The sequence below is a fragment of the Diplotaxodon limnothrissa genome, linkage group LG22 (assembly GCF_057381915.1).
Source record: "Diplotaxodon limnothrissa isolate DT_005_m linkage group LG22, D_limnothrissa_male_GT1.1, whole genome shotgun sequence".
NCBI classification, from domain to species: Eukaryota; Metazoa; Chordata; class Actinopteri; order Cichliformes; family Cichlidae; genus Diplotaxodon; species Diplotaxodon limnothrissa.
The window spans coordinates 12,464,761-12,484,265 of NC_140616.1; the positions used below are offsets into that span (position 1 = coordinate 12,464,761).

Genomic DNA, 19,505 nt, shown 5'->3' on the forward strand with positions numbered 1-19,505 from the left:
TATCTGATGACCACAGGGCCACTCTGAAGAGGCTATAGAGAACACAGCACGCAACACAGAGAAGGGCTTTACTCTGAATGGGTGTGTGCACGATGTGTGGACATCCATCTGTACACAAGTGTTTGCAGGCTACGTGCCCTCACTAGGAACCACTGATTATTTACAAAAAAAAAAAAAAAAAAGGAAATAAATTGTATTGTTCTCCCTCCATAATGCATACTGTGGGGCCCACACACACACACACACACACACACACACACACACACACACAAGACATGCTAGCATACTCACTCCACAGCGCTCCAAGTTCGTACTGGTGAACGACAGAGAGAAACACACCAGGGAGTTCAGTTCTCACTTCCCGCATGAAGGGAAAGAACGTATGCAATGCCAGTGGGAGAGACTGATTCACATATGATGAGTCAACCTACTGTAATTCATGTCTACAAGATATCTAATCTAATTATATTGATAATTTGGTATACATCAGCTTTTTCTCCCAGTTTTCCTTCGTTGAGAATGGCTTCTTGTGTTTTTGATGCTTGAATGATTTTAGTCAGTGTTTTGGCTTAAACACAAACCAAAGAAATACACATGTGCTCATCTGAAAACGATCAGGTATGAATGAAAAAGCAGCTAATGTCCAAAGGAAAACGTCAAAACCTTCAGAAAACCTAGAGAACTTTCACTCAAGACTAACCTCAAAATGCCAAGCAAGTCTGGCTGACTGGAAGCAAAATATTAAGAGGGACAGCTATACACCTTTGCACAGTAATGTAATCTTTCAATTTTCTGTCATTTGGAGATGATGGATCAGTGTAACAGCTCATCACTTTCAAATAGAAGAATAAAATAATGCAAGAGGACTATAAAGTCGCTAAATGTACTGACAATGCAGTGAACTGACATAATCCAAAACTCAGGTACAGCCCTAGCATTCAGGACAAGAAATAAATACCTGATTAAGTGAAGGAGCTGCAGACATGCCCTGAAATTACAGGCTTCTTTACTATAGGAGGGTTTAAAAGTAAGAATAAGCCAGTGCTTCTGGATTTAACAAGCAGACAGCGCAGCTGATGCATGCATCTGTTTTTGCTCTCTACAGCTTTTCCCTCCTTTACTCCAGCCTCACCGCTGGAGGGTTGAAAGGAGGACTTTGCACAGCTGCCAGAAAGGTTCCTGTGGCTCCCGTCCATCAGTCTTTCCAACTGCTCAGATCCTCTTCTTAATCTCATCCTTCTCTGCCCCCTCTCTTCTGATTATACCAACATTTAGGCAGGGGATTTCACCCTCTGTCTCCATATATGCCTTGAAAATGACACATTCAATTAAGCCCCAGGGGAAAACATAGTTTTGGCTATTTCCTGATTAAACTGACAGCATCACATGATATAGTGGGTTAAAGATAAATAAATAAAGGCGGGTTAGCCAGTGTTTGCAGTTCTTTGTGCGCAATATGAGAAAGCGGGTGCTGTTAGGACCTTGGTGTTGTTGGAGATGTACAAACCTAGTGTCATCTGCAGAGGGAGGTTAGCTGCAGACAGTACAGAGAAACATTGGGGGAGAGAGAGAGAGAGCAGGTGTGAAGGAGAGGAAGTAGTAATAAGGAGAAAGAAGCATGGAGACACAGTGTTCCCTTCCATCTAGAACATCGCAATGTTTTCTCCTTGTGGTGTCTTATCATTCTGTATTTGTCACCATCTTTTTGCCCCCTGCTTATCTCTCCATCCCTTTGTCTCCATTCTCTCGTCTATTCACCCTTCCACTACTCTTCTCTGTAGTCCTATCTGTCCACACACCCACTGGACAGAGTCTGATCGATGAAGCTGGATTTTGGTAATCTGTTTCATTTGATATCTCTCCCACTGATGGCCACAGAGATTTAGTCTGGAATGAGCCAGAAGCCCGAGATTTCACAGGCACTCGTGACCGTGACACACACACCAAGAAAAACAATGCAAACAATCTGTCCCTGACGCACTGTGCTTGGACCGTCTTTTTATCTAATCCCTGTCATCAACTCCCTGGATGAGCTTGTGCCCGGATTCATAAATAAGGCAGGAAACACCGGATAAACCGTCCCTCCAAGTTTCCATGCAACACCATGTGACTGCTAGATTGAGTGGACAGCCACTCCAATGCTACCATCTCTGCTCCTCTCTTTTTCTTTTTTTTTAAATTATGGCCCAGTTCTGAATTAGAACGAACGAACACACACACACACACACACACACACACACACACCAAGAAAGACAGGCTAGTTCTATGAACCAAAGGCAAAGGACCTTCTGTGTTTTGAACAGTTCAATCAGCACGTATTTAAATATAGTATTCAAGGATCTTAGAAATCGCAGACAAGAGCCGCAGGTAGCACTTTACAGACGTCAGCTGCAGTGTAAGAAAATTATTCCACAGCAGGGAGAAAGTCTGGCCGCCAGGATGACGCACATCCTACAGCATGAGAACATAATGTCTCCTCAGAATCCACCGGTACCAGCGCATTCTAGCGCAACTATTGTGAAATGTTCTATTAGGAAGTTGCTTCATATATAATATAGACTCATGAAATACTAGGTATACCTTTCAGGTACGCAGTTGGACTCCCTTTTGCCTTCACCGCTGCCTTAATTCTTTGTAGCACAGGTTCAACAATTTGCTGGAAACATTCCTCAGCCTCTGGTCTCCATTGACATGAAAGCATTACACAGTTTCTGCAGATTTGTCTGCAAATCACATCAGTGATGCAAATCTACAATTGCACCACATCATTCCAAAGGTCTTCTACTGGATAGAGATCTAGTGACTGTGGAGGCAATTCGAGCATGTTCAAGAAACCTGTTGGAGACGATTCAAGCTTTGTGATGTTATCCTGTTGAAAGCAGCTATCAGATGATGTACACTGTGGTCATGAACGAATGAACGTGGCCAGCAATATTCAGGTATTTAAACAATTGTACACTTTGGTTGTAACGAATGGCTATGTGAGTTACTGTTGCTATCCTATCAGCTTGAAGCAGTCAGGTCATTCCCCTCTGACCTCTGGCATCAACAAGGCATTTTCGCCCAGAGTAAATGTCTTGCCGCTCACTGGATATTTTCTCTTTTTCAGGCCATTCTCTGTAAACCCTACAAATGGTTGTGTGGGGGAGAATCCCAGCAGATCAGCAGTTTCTTAAATACTCAGACTACTTGTTTCAAAGTCACTTAAATTTTCAACTCCAAGTTCAAACTGCATCAGTTTGAACTTCAGCAGGTATCCTGCCCATGTCTACATGCCTAAATATACAGAGTTGCCACCATGTGATTGAGTAATTAGATATTTAACAGGCAGTGGAACACGCGTACCTAACAAATTTGCTGCTGCATACATGTTAGTTTACATTTTTGAAGGACTGAAGCACAGAAATTGGAATGATAGGTGATTTTATGATCGTGATGTTATGGCAGTCATGCAAAAAAAAAAATCCAATAGTAATAAATAGCAAGATAAGAAATAGAAAGAAATTGTTTGTCAAGAGTCGCTATTAAGAAGCCTGGAACCAGAACTGATAATCTTAATTACACTAGGCTCCAATTACTTTTATTATCGACTACACTGTATGGTCGTTAGAAGACAGGAAGTACGCCTGTTACAATGACTTTGAGACAATGCATTATGCATTTTATTCACTATAAAATGAAAAAAAAAAAAAAAAAAACATACTAAAGAGGGTTAGCATCAATCAGTTTTGCAGGTTTAAATTAGTCAGAACCCTACTAAGTTACCCATTGTGTTTGAATTTGTATGCAAAATATTCTTACCATGTAGAAATAGGACAGACAACAGCCAATGGTCCAGAATACGGAGCCCGTCTTCACCGATTTGACCTAAGAGGACAAACAGAGAGCAGAAAACAATTCAAGCCTCAAAGCAGTTTTTTGACCATGTATAATTCAACATAAAAAAGGATATGTATACCTTCTGTTATAATGACATTCGGCACTATTCAGAATACACCAGAAAAATATGATATGTGGGCATGGAGTGCAGACAGCCCTATGCCCTGCTGGTTTACTTTATTTGCTTTATTCACTGCTGAAACACCATCAAATCAGAAGCTTGTGTTAAAAAAAAGAAAAAAAGAGAGAGCTTAGTACACTTAGTATGGCTGAAAGTGCTAAAAATACATAACTTTTAATCCTTGAAAGAAGTTTAATAATCACAGCGCAATGATCATAGCCGATATGGAACAGCCAGCTGCCGTCAGAGAGATAAGGCTGGTTCAGAGTAGACCAGAGGCAACATCTTGTAAACAAGCTCTTCTTCCGAGCCACGGGGTGACACAGAAAGTAAGAGTACACATTTACATTACAAAAAAAAGAAAAAGTACACACACACACACACACACACACACACACTATATCTTCACAACAGAAACGCATTCAACAGTGACCTTTAAAATGATCAATCTCAGAGAGACTACCAGGGAGAACGGCAGTGTGCGATGTTGTCAAGAAGCTTTATGGTAGCCAGCAACGCGTAAGATAAGCTGAAAATGGGGGAAATCGATAACTGCCAGACCAAGGTGGTCTCACCTCCTCAAGCTAGCCAGCCCATTGGTCAGCCAATCAACCCAAATGCAAAAAATTAACAGTCCTCGAGCAGTTCTTTACTTGGCAGATGGGGCAGGCTGCTCTATCTGATTATAAATCTCATCCATTAGAAGATAGATCTTAGCTTTGTTTGTGGGAAAAGTGACAATATTTTAAAGCCTCGTGGTGCAGTTTGGCTTGGCATGACAGAACAAATTAAGATGAGATCTTCTGCACTATGAGAGATGAGACAGATTTAATATTACATGCCCTGATCATTGATTTAATCCCACCACAAGCCCATTTATCTTCCTTTTTTTTTTTCTTTTAAACCCACAATCCAGTAATAACCACGGCCCAATTACACTGTTTTTTGGCAAGCTCATTGGGTCTATAATTTAAGTCAAGTCAAGAGAGAGACTTTGTATAAAAAGCACTTTAAGCAGCAAAGAGCGACGCTTTTTTTTTTTTTTTTTTTAAATCAGTGTGACACACAAGCCAGTTTAAAAAAAAAGAAGAAAAAAAAGTACAGGATTAAAATGATCACTTGTTTTTATACTCATACTCCACTTCAAAGATTAATCATCTATCAAAACAATTCTGGAAGAACTAAAGATGAACTTTATGGAAGTAAGTGGGTTGTTGTGTTGTCACAGTAAAGCTGCTCTTTTCTTTGTGTAGTGAGCTAGCATAAGCATTTAACAGTGTCACAGATGTGTAGTTATTCGAGTCCTTTCTAAGATAACATGACAAAGTATGCTCAAATCATCCAGGTAAAGAAATCCCCAAAACTGGATTCTGTTCATCTGGAGTTATTTTCAAAGTTCAGTTAGCTCCGGTCCTTTCATCTTCTCCCTTCTCTAGCATCTTGGACTCCAGTTGGCATTGATACCCTTTCTTCTGCCCTGGAGCTCCACAAAGAGCTGGAGGGCAGCTCCAACCAGAACCTGCAGCATATGCTAACATGCCAGACTTGCTGAGGCTGCAGAGCACAAGAAGGATACTGCCACACAGCTGCAGGTTGATTTCTTTTGCCATAATGAAGCAGCCGTTCCTGATAATTCTCAATATTTTACATATCAAAGTATTTTGCAAATCAAATATTTGCTGATAAGGGACTTTTAAATACAGCTGTTGAACTGTATTCTGTTATATTAGGCTTTTAGTTACTAATTTATGCAAATGTTTAAAAAAAAAAAACTAGCACACACTGCCAAAGGCAGAACCACCACAACACAACACTAATCTTGTAAATGGCTCCACGCTGAGTCTACGTTTCTTTGTTTCTGAATGAAAACAAGCATTGTAGCAGAAAAGAATGGCAGTAGTTACTGTACAAGCTGCTGTACTCTCCTCAGAAAACATTCTCCTTCGGGTCAGGGCCAAGGCTAGCATGTAGCCTTTTGCTGTAAATGTATGTATAAAATTGTGTTCAACTGGTGCCTCTCCCCCTGCCCCTATTGCACTCCCTTTGTGAAGACAAACATTACACCGCGTGATTCGAGTCCAGCTAATTAAATGGATACTGAGAAAAAGAATGAAATTCCTGTTATAGCCATCTGTGGAGAGGACATGGGAGTCAGAACAAGAGAGGGCGACTGTGCAACCGTGTGCTGCTGTTCAAATTGGCAGCTTAGCCATGCTGGGACTCTAGTGTGTGTGAAGGATTCAATTATAGATTATGTGAGGGTGTGTATGTTTTAGGTTTGGGAAGGGTGGGGGTAAACAGAGATTAAACAAGTGGTGTTGAATGGGTTAGCAGCAGATGAAATGAGTCTGTTAATGAAGATTGGGTAGGACTGGAGGGAACCACTCCGAGTTTCCACCACAGAGTGGAGAGGACAGGAGTAAACAGAAATTGAAAAAAGGAATCAGCAAATAAAATAGAGGAAGAGGAAGTAAGGCGAGCAGAACACGGAAGAGGTGAGAAAAAGCAGAACAAAGCAAGAGCTCAACAATGGCAGGGACAAAGAAAGACAGACAATTAAAGGGAGACAAGATGGAAGCAAGACGGAGGAGGAGGAAAGGAAAATGTAAGAGACAAATGTGGGTAAATGAGAATGATAATGGGAGGCAGTGGTGCATGGCCAGAATGATTGTTTTTCGAGGCCCTTGCCAAATAGATTGGAGGACTGAATTGTACTAGGTGAGTGCAGAGGGATTTTTCCCCCCCCTGATAGCACTGCTCTGTTGATAACACGTCAACTTAAGAGGTGAGGGGTGCCACGAGGAACACCTGCCTTGCTTGAAGATGTATCATCCATACACACAAGATTACAAAAGACCATTATAATGATGCAGAAACAAGCAGATGTCCCCATCGCAACCTAATACAAAAGCTGAGGTACAACAAATGGTTATGGAAGAGTTTTTGGACCAGTCTCGGAAAGTTAGAAGGTGACATCATGATTTGGCAAAGGCTCTTTAAACAGTGACTCGTTGTTTTCATTCTTATTGTTAAAAACTTTTTCTTATAATTTAATTCAGGAAAGACCGATCTGAGGAGCATTACTTAAGGTAGAGCAGTATGCAATAAAGCAATATGTCTGTGGAGGTTCTCAGTCATCCAGAAATCCAGTTGTCTCCTTGAAAAGACAGTCGGATTTCTTTACGTTTGTAAAGAAGTTTCGCCTCTCATCCAAGATGTTTTTTTCCTCTTCTAATTGACGTAGAGCCACAGGTATTTAAACCCTAGTGGGCGATGTCCCCTTGGAGGTGGGTGCTGAGGGTTGTTGACTTCTTATCAAGTTCCCAATGGTCCCAGTGATGTAAATTTTATCATGAGACATTTAGCACGAGGGTCTGTGCGGACATGTGCGTTCCCGCGTGTTTTTATTTATTTATTTTTTCACCCAAGTGGTGCACTTCAAATAAGTATAACAGGAATGACTTCTTGGCCAGTGGCTCTCCAGCTGTCCATTTCCACAACATACTATAATGAGTGAACTTTCTCTCCCTGGTGTTGTAGGGTCCTGGTTTCCCCATGTCGGTATTCTAGAGGGTGGTGGGAGTCAAAGAACAGGTACTGATCTGTGTGTGGACTTCCGATAAACTTCAGAGACTTCGATCCATCTCAATAAGCACAGCCCAGTCCATGACCGGTAACCCATTTTCTCTTTGTATCCTTCCTGGTGAACAGTGGTGGTGTCATAAGTCACCACCTGTCAGCCACCAACAGTGCAGTCTTGAGATCCCTCACCACCGGTCAGGTGATTTGACCCACAGCTTTGGTGATTAATCAATATCATTTGTTCCTGTTAGACCAGCTCTAAGGGGACAGCCCCCCCACTAGTGGTTAAATACCTGGGGGATGACTCATTTGTTCTACACCTGCAGAGTATTCTTGGATGAGAAGAGAAGCTTCTTTAGAAACCAAAAAGTCCACCTGCCTTCTTTTTAAGCACTTAAAAATGCCATAATGCAGTTCATCCAGATTCAGTGCAGAGCCACAGCTCACCTCAAGCTCACCTCTTACAAATATTCACTCGACTGCAGCTCTCTGCTGAGTTTGCAGTCTTTTCTGCTAAACTCATCTCAGCTAAACTTTTTTTTTCTTCTTTTTTCTTTGCCATTTCATTTCAGTATTTATTAGCAAGTCAAATGATTTCTCAAAGATGTCATTTTTTACAGCCCCATATGAGCTGATAAAATCATTGTCATTTGTTCTTTGTTTTTAGTCATTTAATCTAGCTCTGGACGGTAAGGCCAAAAGTTTGTGTCAAAAAAAGATTCTGGTGGTTTTACAGTATATCAGAATTGTTACTACTACTACTATTCTTGGTCTTTACATAGAGCTCTAGTAGCCCTTTTTCTGAGAATATATTTTAAAAAATTGCCAACATTTAAAAAAAAGTACACAAAATTACACAACCATACAAATGATCACACATCTGACATAAGGAGGCTATTTGTTAACAGGCTGCCCGTTATGCTTTTCACTTGTTGCCACCGTTTTTAAAGTCAACATATGGCTCGTTAGTGTTAATGCTTTTATACTGGAGCTGTGTGACGCGACAAAGAACCACATTTGGATGTGTTTTTTCCAAACTTTGTGGCACAAATTATTCAGTCATTGGGGGGGAAACACCTGTTACCGTTGAGTAGCATATTATCTTGTGTGTGAGGAGCTGCCAAAGCCGCTGGCTGCAGTCAAAATCCAGCATAAAAGCAGAGGAAGCAGGAATGAAGCAAAAAACATTGTCTTGGTTGGTTTTACTGATAAACTTCCAAACAGCAGACACCGCTCCTCTTTTGGTCACCAGTTATTTTTACGTTATCTTCAAGTTTAATTTCCATCTGTCTTTGCTGAATGTACTGACAGAGTGCAGAGTGATAACTATTGCACTAACTAGCTAGCTAGCATTACTCAGCTTGCCAGTTGGAGGAATCCTTTTTTTTTTTTTTTTTTTTTTTTAACTGTCCAACTTTTAATACTCCAATTTATTTATTTATTTACGTCACTAATTATTTTGTGATGTTTGTTGAATGTAAAACGTGCCTTTAACTTCTAGGTTGGAAAAATTAAGCCAATGAGCGAGTGCCTTATACCTGCATCCTATATGAAGGCCGCTGAAAGGCAATAGTTGTGGATGCAAAAAAAGACTTTAAAAAGATGCAAAAAGATTCATTTTGTGGCATATTGATTCAGATTACTGGTAAGATAAAGTTATTGATCTCAAAAAAGGACAATTAATTTGTAGCTTATCCACCCAGTACGTTACTTAATTACTCCCTAACAATTGTAATGTTATACTATGTATAACATAATTTGATTACTTTTGCTTTTCCTCGTAAAATGACCTAAAGTGCACTCATAATTACCATTTATCTACAAAAACCTTTAGGCTATCGTCCCTAAAGCATTTGCTATTCTAATGGGGACACATGAGGATCTTTCTCTTAGTATTTATGTATGAACACAAAGCCAACAGCACAAAGCAAAGATGCAAACCAGCACAAAGAGACCTTAAAGCGATCGCCAGAGTGATCCTACTTAAAAATATCAACCAGTAGAAACAGAGGCTTCAGGCTGACTGCTCTTCACTGATTTAGTTATCTGTTGAAGGTCTGCTGAGCTGGGGTCTGCATTCAAAGAGCCAAAGTTGTGTTAGCAGTCTAATGCAGTTCTGTCCTGGATGCAATTTGCACTTTACCATAGTGCTGCTGTCCTTTTGAGCAATAAAATATAAATAAAATGTCCATATCCCTGCTGTAGACAGAAGACTGCGCCTCCATTTTCCTCTTCCGCCAGACGAACTGAAATCTACTGATTGTTGCGCCAGTACAAATGGAATGCATACACTGACTAACAATTCCAAGGAATTGAATTCTTGGGAATCGAGAACAGATTCCCATCTCTAATGAGGTCGACAAATAAATAGCGATAAACAACAAAATTCATAAAAAATAAGTAGATATGTGAACAACAAAGAACAATCAAAACAAGGTAATCTAAATAACCTTAGTCTTAGGCAATGAAGTATCTATTTGTTATACACTGGGGTAAAATGTAGCAGCGACCTGAGCGCAACCTTCCTGAACATAAATAACAAAACATGGTCAGGATGTTTTTGCCATTTTTTAAACACCTTTCTGCTCCACCGTCATGACTTTGGAGCATGCATTAACAATGCTACTGAGGGAGTTTCCTAACAAATAACAAGATGATCAAAGAAAGTCTTAAAAGTATTAAATATGACAGGAAAAAAAAAACAAAACGCACAGCACTGCGCAGGTCGAGGAATTAACCTCTTACCCCTAAGATGGCACTATGACGCAGCTATTCAACATTTAGCTGGTACCAGTTTATTCCTGTGGAATTCAAAGAATTTCACATTTTTCATGCATTGAGATTGTCTCACCGTTGGCTCCACTTTCTCATAGGGGCACACTGTTTGTGGGTGTTGGGTTTATTATTTATTTATGTTTTCAAACGGACTAAGACAGGGAGACAGATAACCACCAGACACTTTACAATCACCAGTCAACTTGACAAGCAGGTCTTCAGACAGGTTAGAACTAGGGCTGTTCGATATAACGATATATATCTGATGACGATATAAAAACGTCTATCGTTGCATTTTACGCTATCGTTTGTTTCGTGGTGTCGCAAAATAAACTGTTTGCGGCAATATTTTTTTCATCGTTTTGATGGTCACTGTAGTGGCTATATTCATTTCTTAAAGTTCTCTCTTTCTCTTATATTTAATATAACCACACTATGGACGGACAAGCGCCTGTTTTTATGCATTGTGGTTAGCGACAACGATGGTAACACCATCGTGTGTCCGCTTGTTTATGTTCCACGTAAACCTTTCACAATAAAGCTCAAGATCCTGTTGAGACTTTTCAAAATAAACTGAATCACGTGAAAGAGCAGATTATTTACGGATGAGAAGTTAAAAAAAAAAAAAAAAAAAAGAGCTGCCAGGTGCTAAAAATTAAACCTTAGACTCAAACGTTAGAACAGGCTTTTCCCCGCAGCACGCCGTGTAATAAATACTCAAAGAAAACGGCGGCCGTTACAACTTATGTCTAAAAATGTATCGTTTCATGCATCGGTTAAAACACTCGACTCCAGCTACATGACGCGCAGCTGGAAACACTTCCCGCAAGTCGAGCTGCCCGAGATTCACAGAATTTACAGAAAATGTTACATTTTTGTGATTTATATCGTTATCGGGACGATAGAATTCTTATATCGGAATATGAGATTTTGGTCATATTGCACAGCCCTAGTTAGAACCTATACACATCTTGCTGTTTAGCGATGTGTTCAACACATCATGCCACCTAACTGTGTTTTATTGTCTAACTCATGTAACCGATCTAACTACACTATGAGGTAAGGTTGGAAGGTTAGTTAGTGCGCCACTCTCCCCTACTTTAGCACATGGTTGATGGACTAATTTATATAGTGTTATATTACTCTTACTTAGATACAGGAGCTGGGGATCAAGCTACCACCAAATTACTGGGGACGGGGACTTGGTTAATTTCAGAAAACTAAAGTTGACGTCTACGTGGTCCAAAAGGCCATTAGAAATATTCAAGTCTTATTATTATATTATAATAGTATTTATCATAACAGCCACCATCTAATGGCTAAAAGCTTTAACAAAAAATTCATCACAAAAGAGTTTATGACTCAGATCTCCTGTGAATGACTTCCCGTAATCGTAAACTCTGCAGCACTATATAGCTTTGTTATACTGTGTTCCTCAACAGGTCCCTGAGGTCATGTGATCGGGGCTTGCTGGTTGTCCATCACACAAGGCTGAAAACGAAAGGTAACTGTGGCCCCCAGACTCTGGAACTCTCTCCCTTTGAGCTTGAGATCTGTGGACTCAGTGGTCTCTTTTAAAAAAAAAATTTTCTTAAAAAGCTAAAAACTTGTGTTTTTAAACTTGCTTTTAGTTCATTTTGTTCTACACTTTGTGTTTTTCATCTTGAAAGGTGCTATACAAATAAAATGTTACCTTACTTTTTACTTTACTTTCAAAATGGAGGATCACTGGTTTCACATGTCGTTTCATAACCCCTGCTCGTCACATATTTTCCTTCTTGTTTTTAAAAAGCGAAACAGCCAAAGGTCAAACGCCAAAGGTTCTCAAAGGTTCAAAACAACTTTAAAAAACGATGACATCCTGGTAACCGTGTCCATCTTTTAAACCATCTATGCTTGCAGCTTGGAAAAGCCCCAGGGGACCTTTTTTGTTTTTCCCATTCACTGGCATTAGATTTTTAAAGCACCATCACATTATGCATGACGACAGTATAATATGAGGATATACCGCCCGGTTCAAATTTAATCTCTTCTGACTTTTGAGAAAATGTTATGAGTGTGGTGTTATATGCTGGTCCCAAAAAACCATAGCCTGCATTCAGACCTTACATTACAGAAGAGAAAGAAATGCCAGTAACCTGCTGTATCTCTAAAATACACACGAAAGCCTGTACACATGTGTGCATACACCTCCCAAATATGTTTGGTTTACCAACACTCACTGCATGTTTGAGGATGTAAACTAGGGCTGAACGATTATGGAAAATAATCTAATTGCGATTTTTTGCCCCAATATTGCGATTGCGATGCGATATGCGATTATTTTTTAAGGTCTTTGTCTTCTGTATTATTAAACAAAGACAAGCAATACATCATATAGTATGGCCAATACTATATTACATTAATTTTAAACTGTTCTTTCCTGGAAGACAGACCTCTGTTATGATGACATGAGGTGATGCATGAATTGATGACTGACATTTTTATTTAACTTCTTCAATCAAAACAGTATATTTGACCATACACAATAGTTTATTTTTAGCTTACAAACATCTGAGCATAAAGTGCTGACAAGGAACCCTGGTGTAAACATTAAAATGAAAGTCAGTACAATGTGCAGATTGCAGAAATATACATAAAAAAAAAAAAATCAGTGGCTTTACCACACTCAGTTTTTCGACATCTGTGAACTACTAGACAGTCATTCAATTAAAAAATAATATTAAATAAATAAAACTAATAAATAAAAAATACACACATCTTACTGATCTTTGCAGTCAGTAACATTACACATAAAGTGCAAACATAATAGCAATTGTATAAACACACACACAAACACGCCTTTAAAGTTTAAAGGCGTGAAATTGGACGGTCTAGCCTTCTGATTAGCGTCACCGCTGTCTCGGTGGAGTTTAATAAACTCGGCCGTCTGCTTCTTGCTATCTAAAATATAACCAGACACTGGCGTAAATTCTCGACTGTCTCATACTTCTGTTTAATAAGTTTTCTGTTTGACGTTTAGTCAGCTGTGTGAAAACCAAGGAGGAACCCACCCGGGGGATTAATAAAGTTTTATTTTATCTAATCTAATAACTTTAATCTCAGCCAAACCGATTTACTCACGAACAAACAAAACACTGAAAAAAGCCCAACAATAACATTTTTAGGTTGTCTAAGTGACTTATATATTACGTTTAACCCGAGCAGCGAAACTCCGCGGTGATCTGAAAATGATGTGCCGGGAGTTGTGCCGTTCTCGGCCGCATCAGTAACCCTCGAGCTCCCGGCTAGCTGTCGAGCTGGTGGGTAGCAGACGCCTCTGAAAACGTCGAAGCACTTTTGCAAATATGGGATATCTTGATAAACCGAGCAGATATTTGATGTTTACACAACTACTTTCTCGCCTGAAAATATGTTAAAAGTTTATTTTGTGACCCAGAAAGATTAGTATGAGTAATTTTAAAACTTAGTAGCGGCCGCCATTGCTGGAAACTGGAGTTTGGCTGGGCCGCGCTATGAATTCTGGGATATGGTAGTAATTTGGACAGCCTTCGGCACGTCGCTGTGACGTAATCGGTCTACAAATGCGGCCTCAGGAGGATGCAGCCCATGAATTTGGACATGTCCAGAGTATAATCGCAGCCTTTGCGGTTAGAAAATTGCACTTGATCATGTCGCGATATTATCGCAAATGCGATATATCGTTCAGCCCTAATGTAAACGCTCCCAGTGTTTGCAACAATCATCAGTTCAGTTTCACTCTGCTGAGCCGGTACACACAGAGACAGCTAGGGGTGTTGTATTGGGATTTAAATTGTAGGCACAACAGCAGAGCTCAGGCAGCCACCTGGACACTAAACTGTAGGAGCATTGCCAGATCAGTGACAGCGAGCGAGTTCAAAAAAGGGCCACAGAGCTGTCCGCAAGCACGCTCCAGTATAGTGACCCATACTACCTTGAAACCGCATGGACAGATTCATCCATACATGATTTGACAAAGTGACATAAACTTGGATGGCTAAATCCACGGATGGATAAAAGGTCCCTTCAAAGCCTGCGGCAACTTCCCTGCCAGGCTTCTTACACTGTGACACACGGCACTGAGTCACGGTGTGATGAAATACCTGCATCGCTACTTCTACCTGGATAAAAGCCTCCACGGCTCAAGATGTTTTTCCACTTGAGTATAACACAAACCTTGAAGGTAAAAATTAAAAACTGCATAAATAGACAATGTCCTACCATTACTGCTGAAGATTAGCTGTGGCATGTTCAGTGAAAGCACTTTCTCATCACTAATTGAACTGGCCTTGTATGAGGAAGGTTACAAGCACTAGTTTCATTAGCCCTTCTAACACTAGGTTTCGGTACTATTCAGCAAATAAATCACACGATGAAAGGAAAAAAAGCTCCATGTTTGTAATAACATAAATTTGAGGCATTTTTTGAAATAGTATTATCTTTTTAAGTCTGCTTTCATTGGATGCCTGTTGCCTTTTGCAGTTGAGGTCTGTGAAAAATTCTGAATAAATCAAACAGTAAACACGAAGAGACAATCAAAAAAAAAAAAAAAAAAAAGCAAAAGTAAAAGTTGAATCGTTCTCTCTTGCAGTTAAGACCAGATTCTTCTAAAAACTCAACATGCAAACAATGACATGAAAAGGAAAAAGAAAAAACACACCAAAAACGTGGGCCTATATTACACTCCACTGCAAACACAGACAGCTGAATACCCAACAGCTCAGCAGGCATTCCCATTATACTTCTTTGAGGTCCACCATCTGGGGTGCACGAGTTGCAGACGACAAACATGTCATCATTCACTCTCTAGTAGACGCACGGTATTCAAGGTGGACACGGAATTCAAAGTGGCTTCCAGATGTCATTTTAACATTTGCTACAACTGTTCTGAAATTAGTGCTGGCTGGCATGACCAAACATCTTGCAGTATATAAAAAGGAAATCTACATTTAAACTCCATTAAGGTAATATACATTTGGCACAAGGCTACAGAGTTAGGCCCCTAACAAGCTGCCTGCTCTGCTTTTAGATTACCTGTAATGGCACCTTTTGTCACCACTAATTTTAAAGAAAGGCACCATCTGCCTCATTGGTGTGAATATAACAACCTCAATTCTGACTTATTCGCCCAAACTTTGTGGCACAAATGGTTCTGCCATCAGGAGAATACAGGCGTACTACAGCACTGAGTGGAGAACAATGCAATGCATATTTAAAGCACATGGAAATTGCTTATGAATGGCAGATCCAGCAACTTTACCTGAAATGTTCTTATTTCTGTTTAGGACCTGCAAAAGCTGATTATGTTGAAGGTATGCAGTCTGTCCACATGAATTTATTCAAGCTCATGTAAAGAGATTATAAATCAAGCAGGGTGCTACTCATAAGCTTAATAACCCTTACTGTTCAATCTGTCAAAATAAAGTGTGAATTCATTAATTTCACTGATTGATTCTAAAAAAAAGTACAACATTGTCAACTGGCTTAAAAATGTGTCCATTATAACTTAACACATTTACAGAATAATAAAACTCCTTCATGCACACAGAGCCAATGTGAAAACGACCCACAACCTTAGTTGACATGTTTACCAGTTACATATCTGCAATGCTCAGGAACACATGCTTCTGCGCTTATTGTGTGTGTGGTTAGGTTTAACAGTAGCCTCTCAACTTGCTACTGTGCTGTGCAGTAATTGACTCAGGCCAGCGTGAGCTGAGACCGAACATTTGTCCTGAACGCTTTATGTGCAGTGATGTACAGCATTCAAATTCGCATCTGCATAATTGTGTGACTTCTGCAGGCTGTATGCAGCTTTGAGCCATGGAGACATTTTTTTAAATCAGTTGCATGCGGTTGAATTACATCACCGAAATAATGAAAAATAGGGTTTTCTAAATAAATTGGTTATATAAATATGTTACATTTGTCTGCCACATTTCTGTGAATCTCATATACTGGATGTGAACCAGCCAGGAATTACATCTTCCTACAATCACGCAGCTACAGTCAGTCAATAATAGACATGTGGCTTATATGCATAAGTCCCCTGGCCCCAATAGGATTGTAGCATTCTATCATGTAGTAATCTTTCTAGATAATACCAAAGCTTCCAAGCAGAAAAAAAGAAACCCCTGTGTCATTTGCCAAAGTAAACTGTGCTGCAGAATCAAAGGAAATGCACAGAGAATCCCAACGATGAATTAAACCTGGGATGCTATTGTAATTACATTACTGTTATCATTTATGCTGTCTAATTTATGTTTAAAAAACTCAAGGATAAAGGCTAATGATGCTGTCAAACACTGTGCGTTATAGCTGCTTAGGTTTACAGCCAGCCATGGTACACGCTTTCAAATGACAGACTCATCAAGGAGCAGGTTTTCGTGGTAGTCGATGGAGGCCGAAGAAAAACGTCGATGATTCAGCAACCTGTAAAACCACCTTTAGCCACAATAACTTGAAGTAATCATTTTCTGTATGTCTTTATCAGTCTCACATCACCTGGCAACCCATCGAAACGAGCCATACTTGTTCACTCTTTTGCGGCTGAACAACTATGACTTGTTCGACATGACAGTTCAAGACTGCACTGTGATGAACTTTAACATTTAACACGACAACTCAAGCCTGCAGAGTCTGAGATGTAGCTCCTGGGTGTTTTTTATATGGTTTTTTTTGTTTTGTTTTTTTGTTTTTTTGCCGTTTTTGAGCATTGCAAAAAATCTGACAAAAACTGCCAAAACATCTGCTTTTATAGAGGTGCTCACACCCAGCTGATGAGCACTCACTGACTGTATTTGATAAGCAGAACCTGTTATTTACCGCTTAGTTCCTGTGGAAGCAGTAGGGTAAGTTCAATTTCCCCTTTCCCCATGCATATTTGAGAGAAAGATTTGCAAGCAGAGGCAGAAACAGAGGCCTGTAAGAGTTGCTATCTGCTAAAACTGTCTTCCAATCAATTCCGTGTCTTCAGTGATCACTTTTATATTGATAAAATCTACAATATTAAATTTGTCCTCCCTGAAAATACCCCGCCATTTTTATTTCACACCTGCTCAGCACAGGTTAACTGCAGAGGTGGGCAACTGCTTCTCTGTAGCCTGCAGCCTTTATATTCTATCCCTGCAGTCCACAGGAACACGAAGTGATTTCATTAATAGAAAATAATTTTATGGACTCAGTGGGATGGCACAATACTGTATGAACAGGAAGCACTGTATGCTCACTTTGTGCTAATGAAAGGCCGTAATATTTACACTTTCAAAGAATCTGCAGCTCTTCTCCAATAATTCTCTACTCGGCACTGAAAACTGGACTGACCCTGAATTTTATGTTCCTCGTAGCAGAATGATGACTAACAGGGATGCATTTCAAGTCTGATATGTTGGAAGCATATAGCAAGGACTACATAATGCCACTTTCATGACTTTAATTTAATTTTGTGGCGTGTCTGTTGCATTTTTTCCCCTTCCTCTCTCATCACCGTTAGCACCTTTAACCTTTTGCTACTTAAACATCATTTTTGCATGGACTTCTTCCATCATCTGCTCTTAAGCTGTATTTCTATGTGGCCAATAGAAGCTCAGCTCAGCTCTTTAATGTCAAGAGAAACCCAGTTATGGAGAAAGACACAATTACTTCCATTTTCAATAAGCTGGAAATATTAAATTTTTTCTATCTTAGGATGAGTTTAAGCAAAGCAGGGAAAAGGTCAGTGAACAGACTCAGCTCAATACAGAAGGAAAAAAAATCCGCAGTACTTGTCAAGGTCAACGGCAATAACAAGGAAGAAGTGAATGCTGATAAAAACTGTTTGCAGAGCTCTTCATTTTCACACAGACAAATACAAACACACGCTTGTATACAAAGGCACACGAGATGCATTCTTAGTAAGAAAGCTGCAGGGCTGAAAGGCAGCTGCTGATGCAACTGAAAGAGTGGATAGACTGAAAGTAAAGTCTGTTTCAGGCATCTTTCAACTTGAAAAGCTTCTTCCTTCCACCTGCTGTGGAAAATATGTTGCAATGCAGTTGCTGCAAACATTCAGGCTGTATTTTAAAAAAACAAAACAAAAGACTCTTCTCATCTGCCTTGTTAGCTCAAGGATAGGCCGCATTTATTGAAGTAAAAAAATAAAATAAATTGTTGAAGGCAGGGGGGGGGGGGGGGAAAACTAAATAAAACAAGGTTAGCCACTTTATGAACAAACACTCCGTTCATTTCATGCATTTTTAAAAAGGAAAGGAAATTGGGAGAGGAGATATTCAACCTTTAAAAGGGAGATCTTGTCAATTCTACTCTTAAAGGTCATCATATTGTGAAGGTTTTATGGTGCAGCATGTCGTTTCCGGGGCTTCACGTGGTGCACAAAGAAGCCTAGCATGCCTTTCAAGGTTGTGGATAAATAATTCAACATCTATGAAAAGTAAGATTTGAAAGTGGGGCTACTTTTGTGGGTAAAATCCTCCCAAAAGAGTGAGCATGAATCTGATTCCTCACAAAGAAGTTTAAACTGTCTCCTCTATACAATAGGATTCCTCCTTACGGCACTTTTAAGTCTGAACTTACCCAGAGGTAGTAGGTGAACTGCAGGGCGAAGATGGCGATGCCCTCATTGTCAAAGGAGCCGGCGACGGAGCGAGAGATATAACCGGGGACGATGGCGATGAAGCAGGCTGCCAGCAGCCCGGCACCCTGGTTCCACAGCTCCCGGGTTAGCAGGAAAGTGGAGATGGCGGTCAGGCCGCTGAACACAGGCGCAAGAAAGACGCACACATCACGAATGTGGACGGTGATGTGGAGCATGTTGAGCACGTAGTGGATAAGGCCTGCAGTCGCCATGAGCCCTGGGTACACCTGAGGGAAGGTTTTTTAAAAAAAAAAAAAAAAAAAAAAGGCAGAAGAAGAGTTTGTGAGAAACGCAAAGAGGAAATAAAACCAGAACAGAGAAGCCTCAACATCTATAGTAACATAAGTTAAAGGAACACTGTTAAGTCAGACTATTTTTCCCCCTTTACACATTTTTGGCGCCTACCAAAGAGATTTTAGCCAGCGCCAAAGAAAACTACACTTAACCTCCCAACATTTTTTAAACAGAGGTTTAATTTCCTCAAGCAGATTTCTT

The 19,505-nt window shown here is 40.0% G+C and overlaps 1 protein-coding gene across 1 annotated transcript in view; it reads right to left on the reverse strand.

Moving 5' to 3' along the window:
• LOC146609533 (dolichyl-diphosphooligosaccharide--protein glycosyltransferase subunit STT3B) overlaps window positions 1–19,505 on the reverse strand; it is a 105,815-nt gene that overhangs the window by 29,096 nt on the left and 57,214 nt on the right. Inside the window, exons 3-4 of the mRNA XM_085346980.1 lie at window positions 18,950–19,237; window positions 3,802–3,867 (exon numbers count right to left, since the gene is read on the reverse strand). Of these exons, the coding sequence (XP_085203106.1) occupies window positions 3,802–3,867; window positions 18,950–19,237 (354 nt within the window). The remainder of the gene's footprint in view (window positions 1–3,801; window positions 3,868–18,949; window positions 19,238–19,505) is intronic.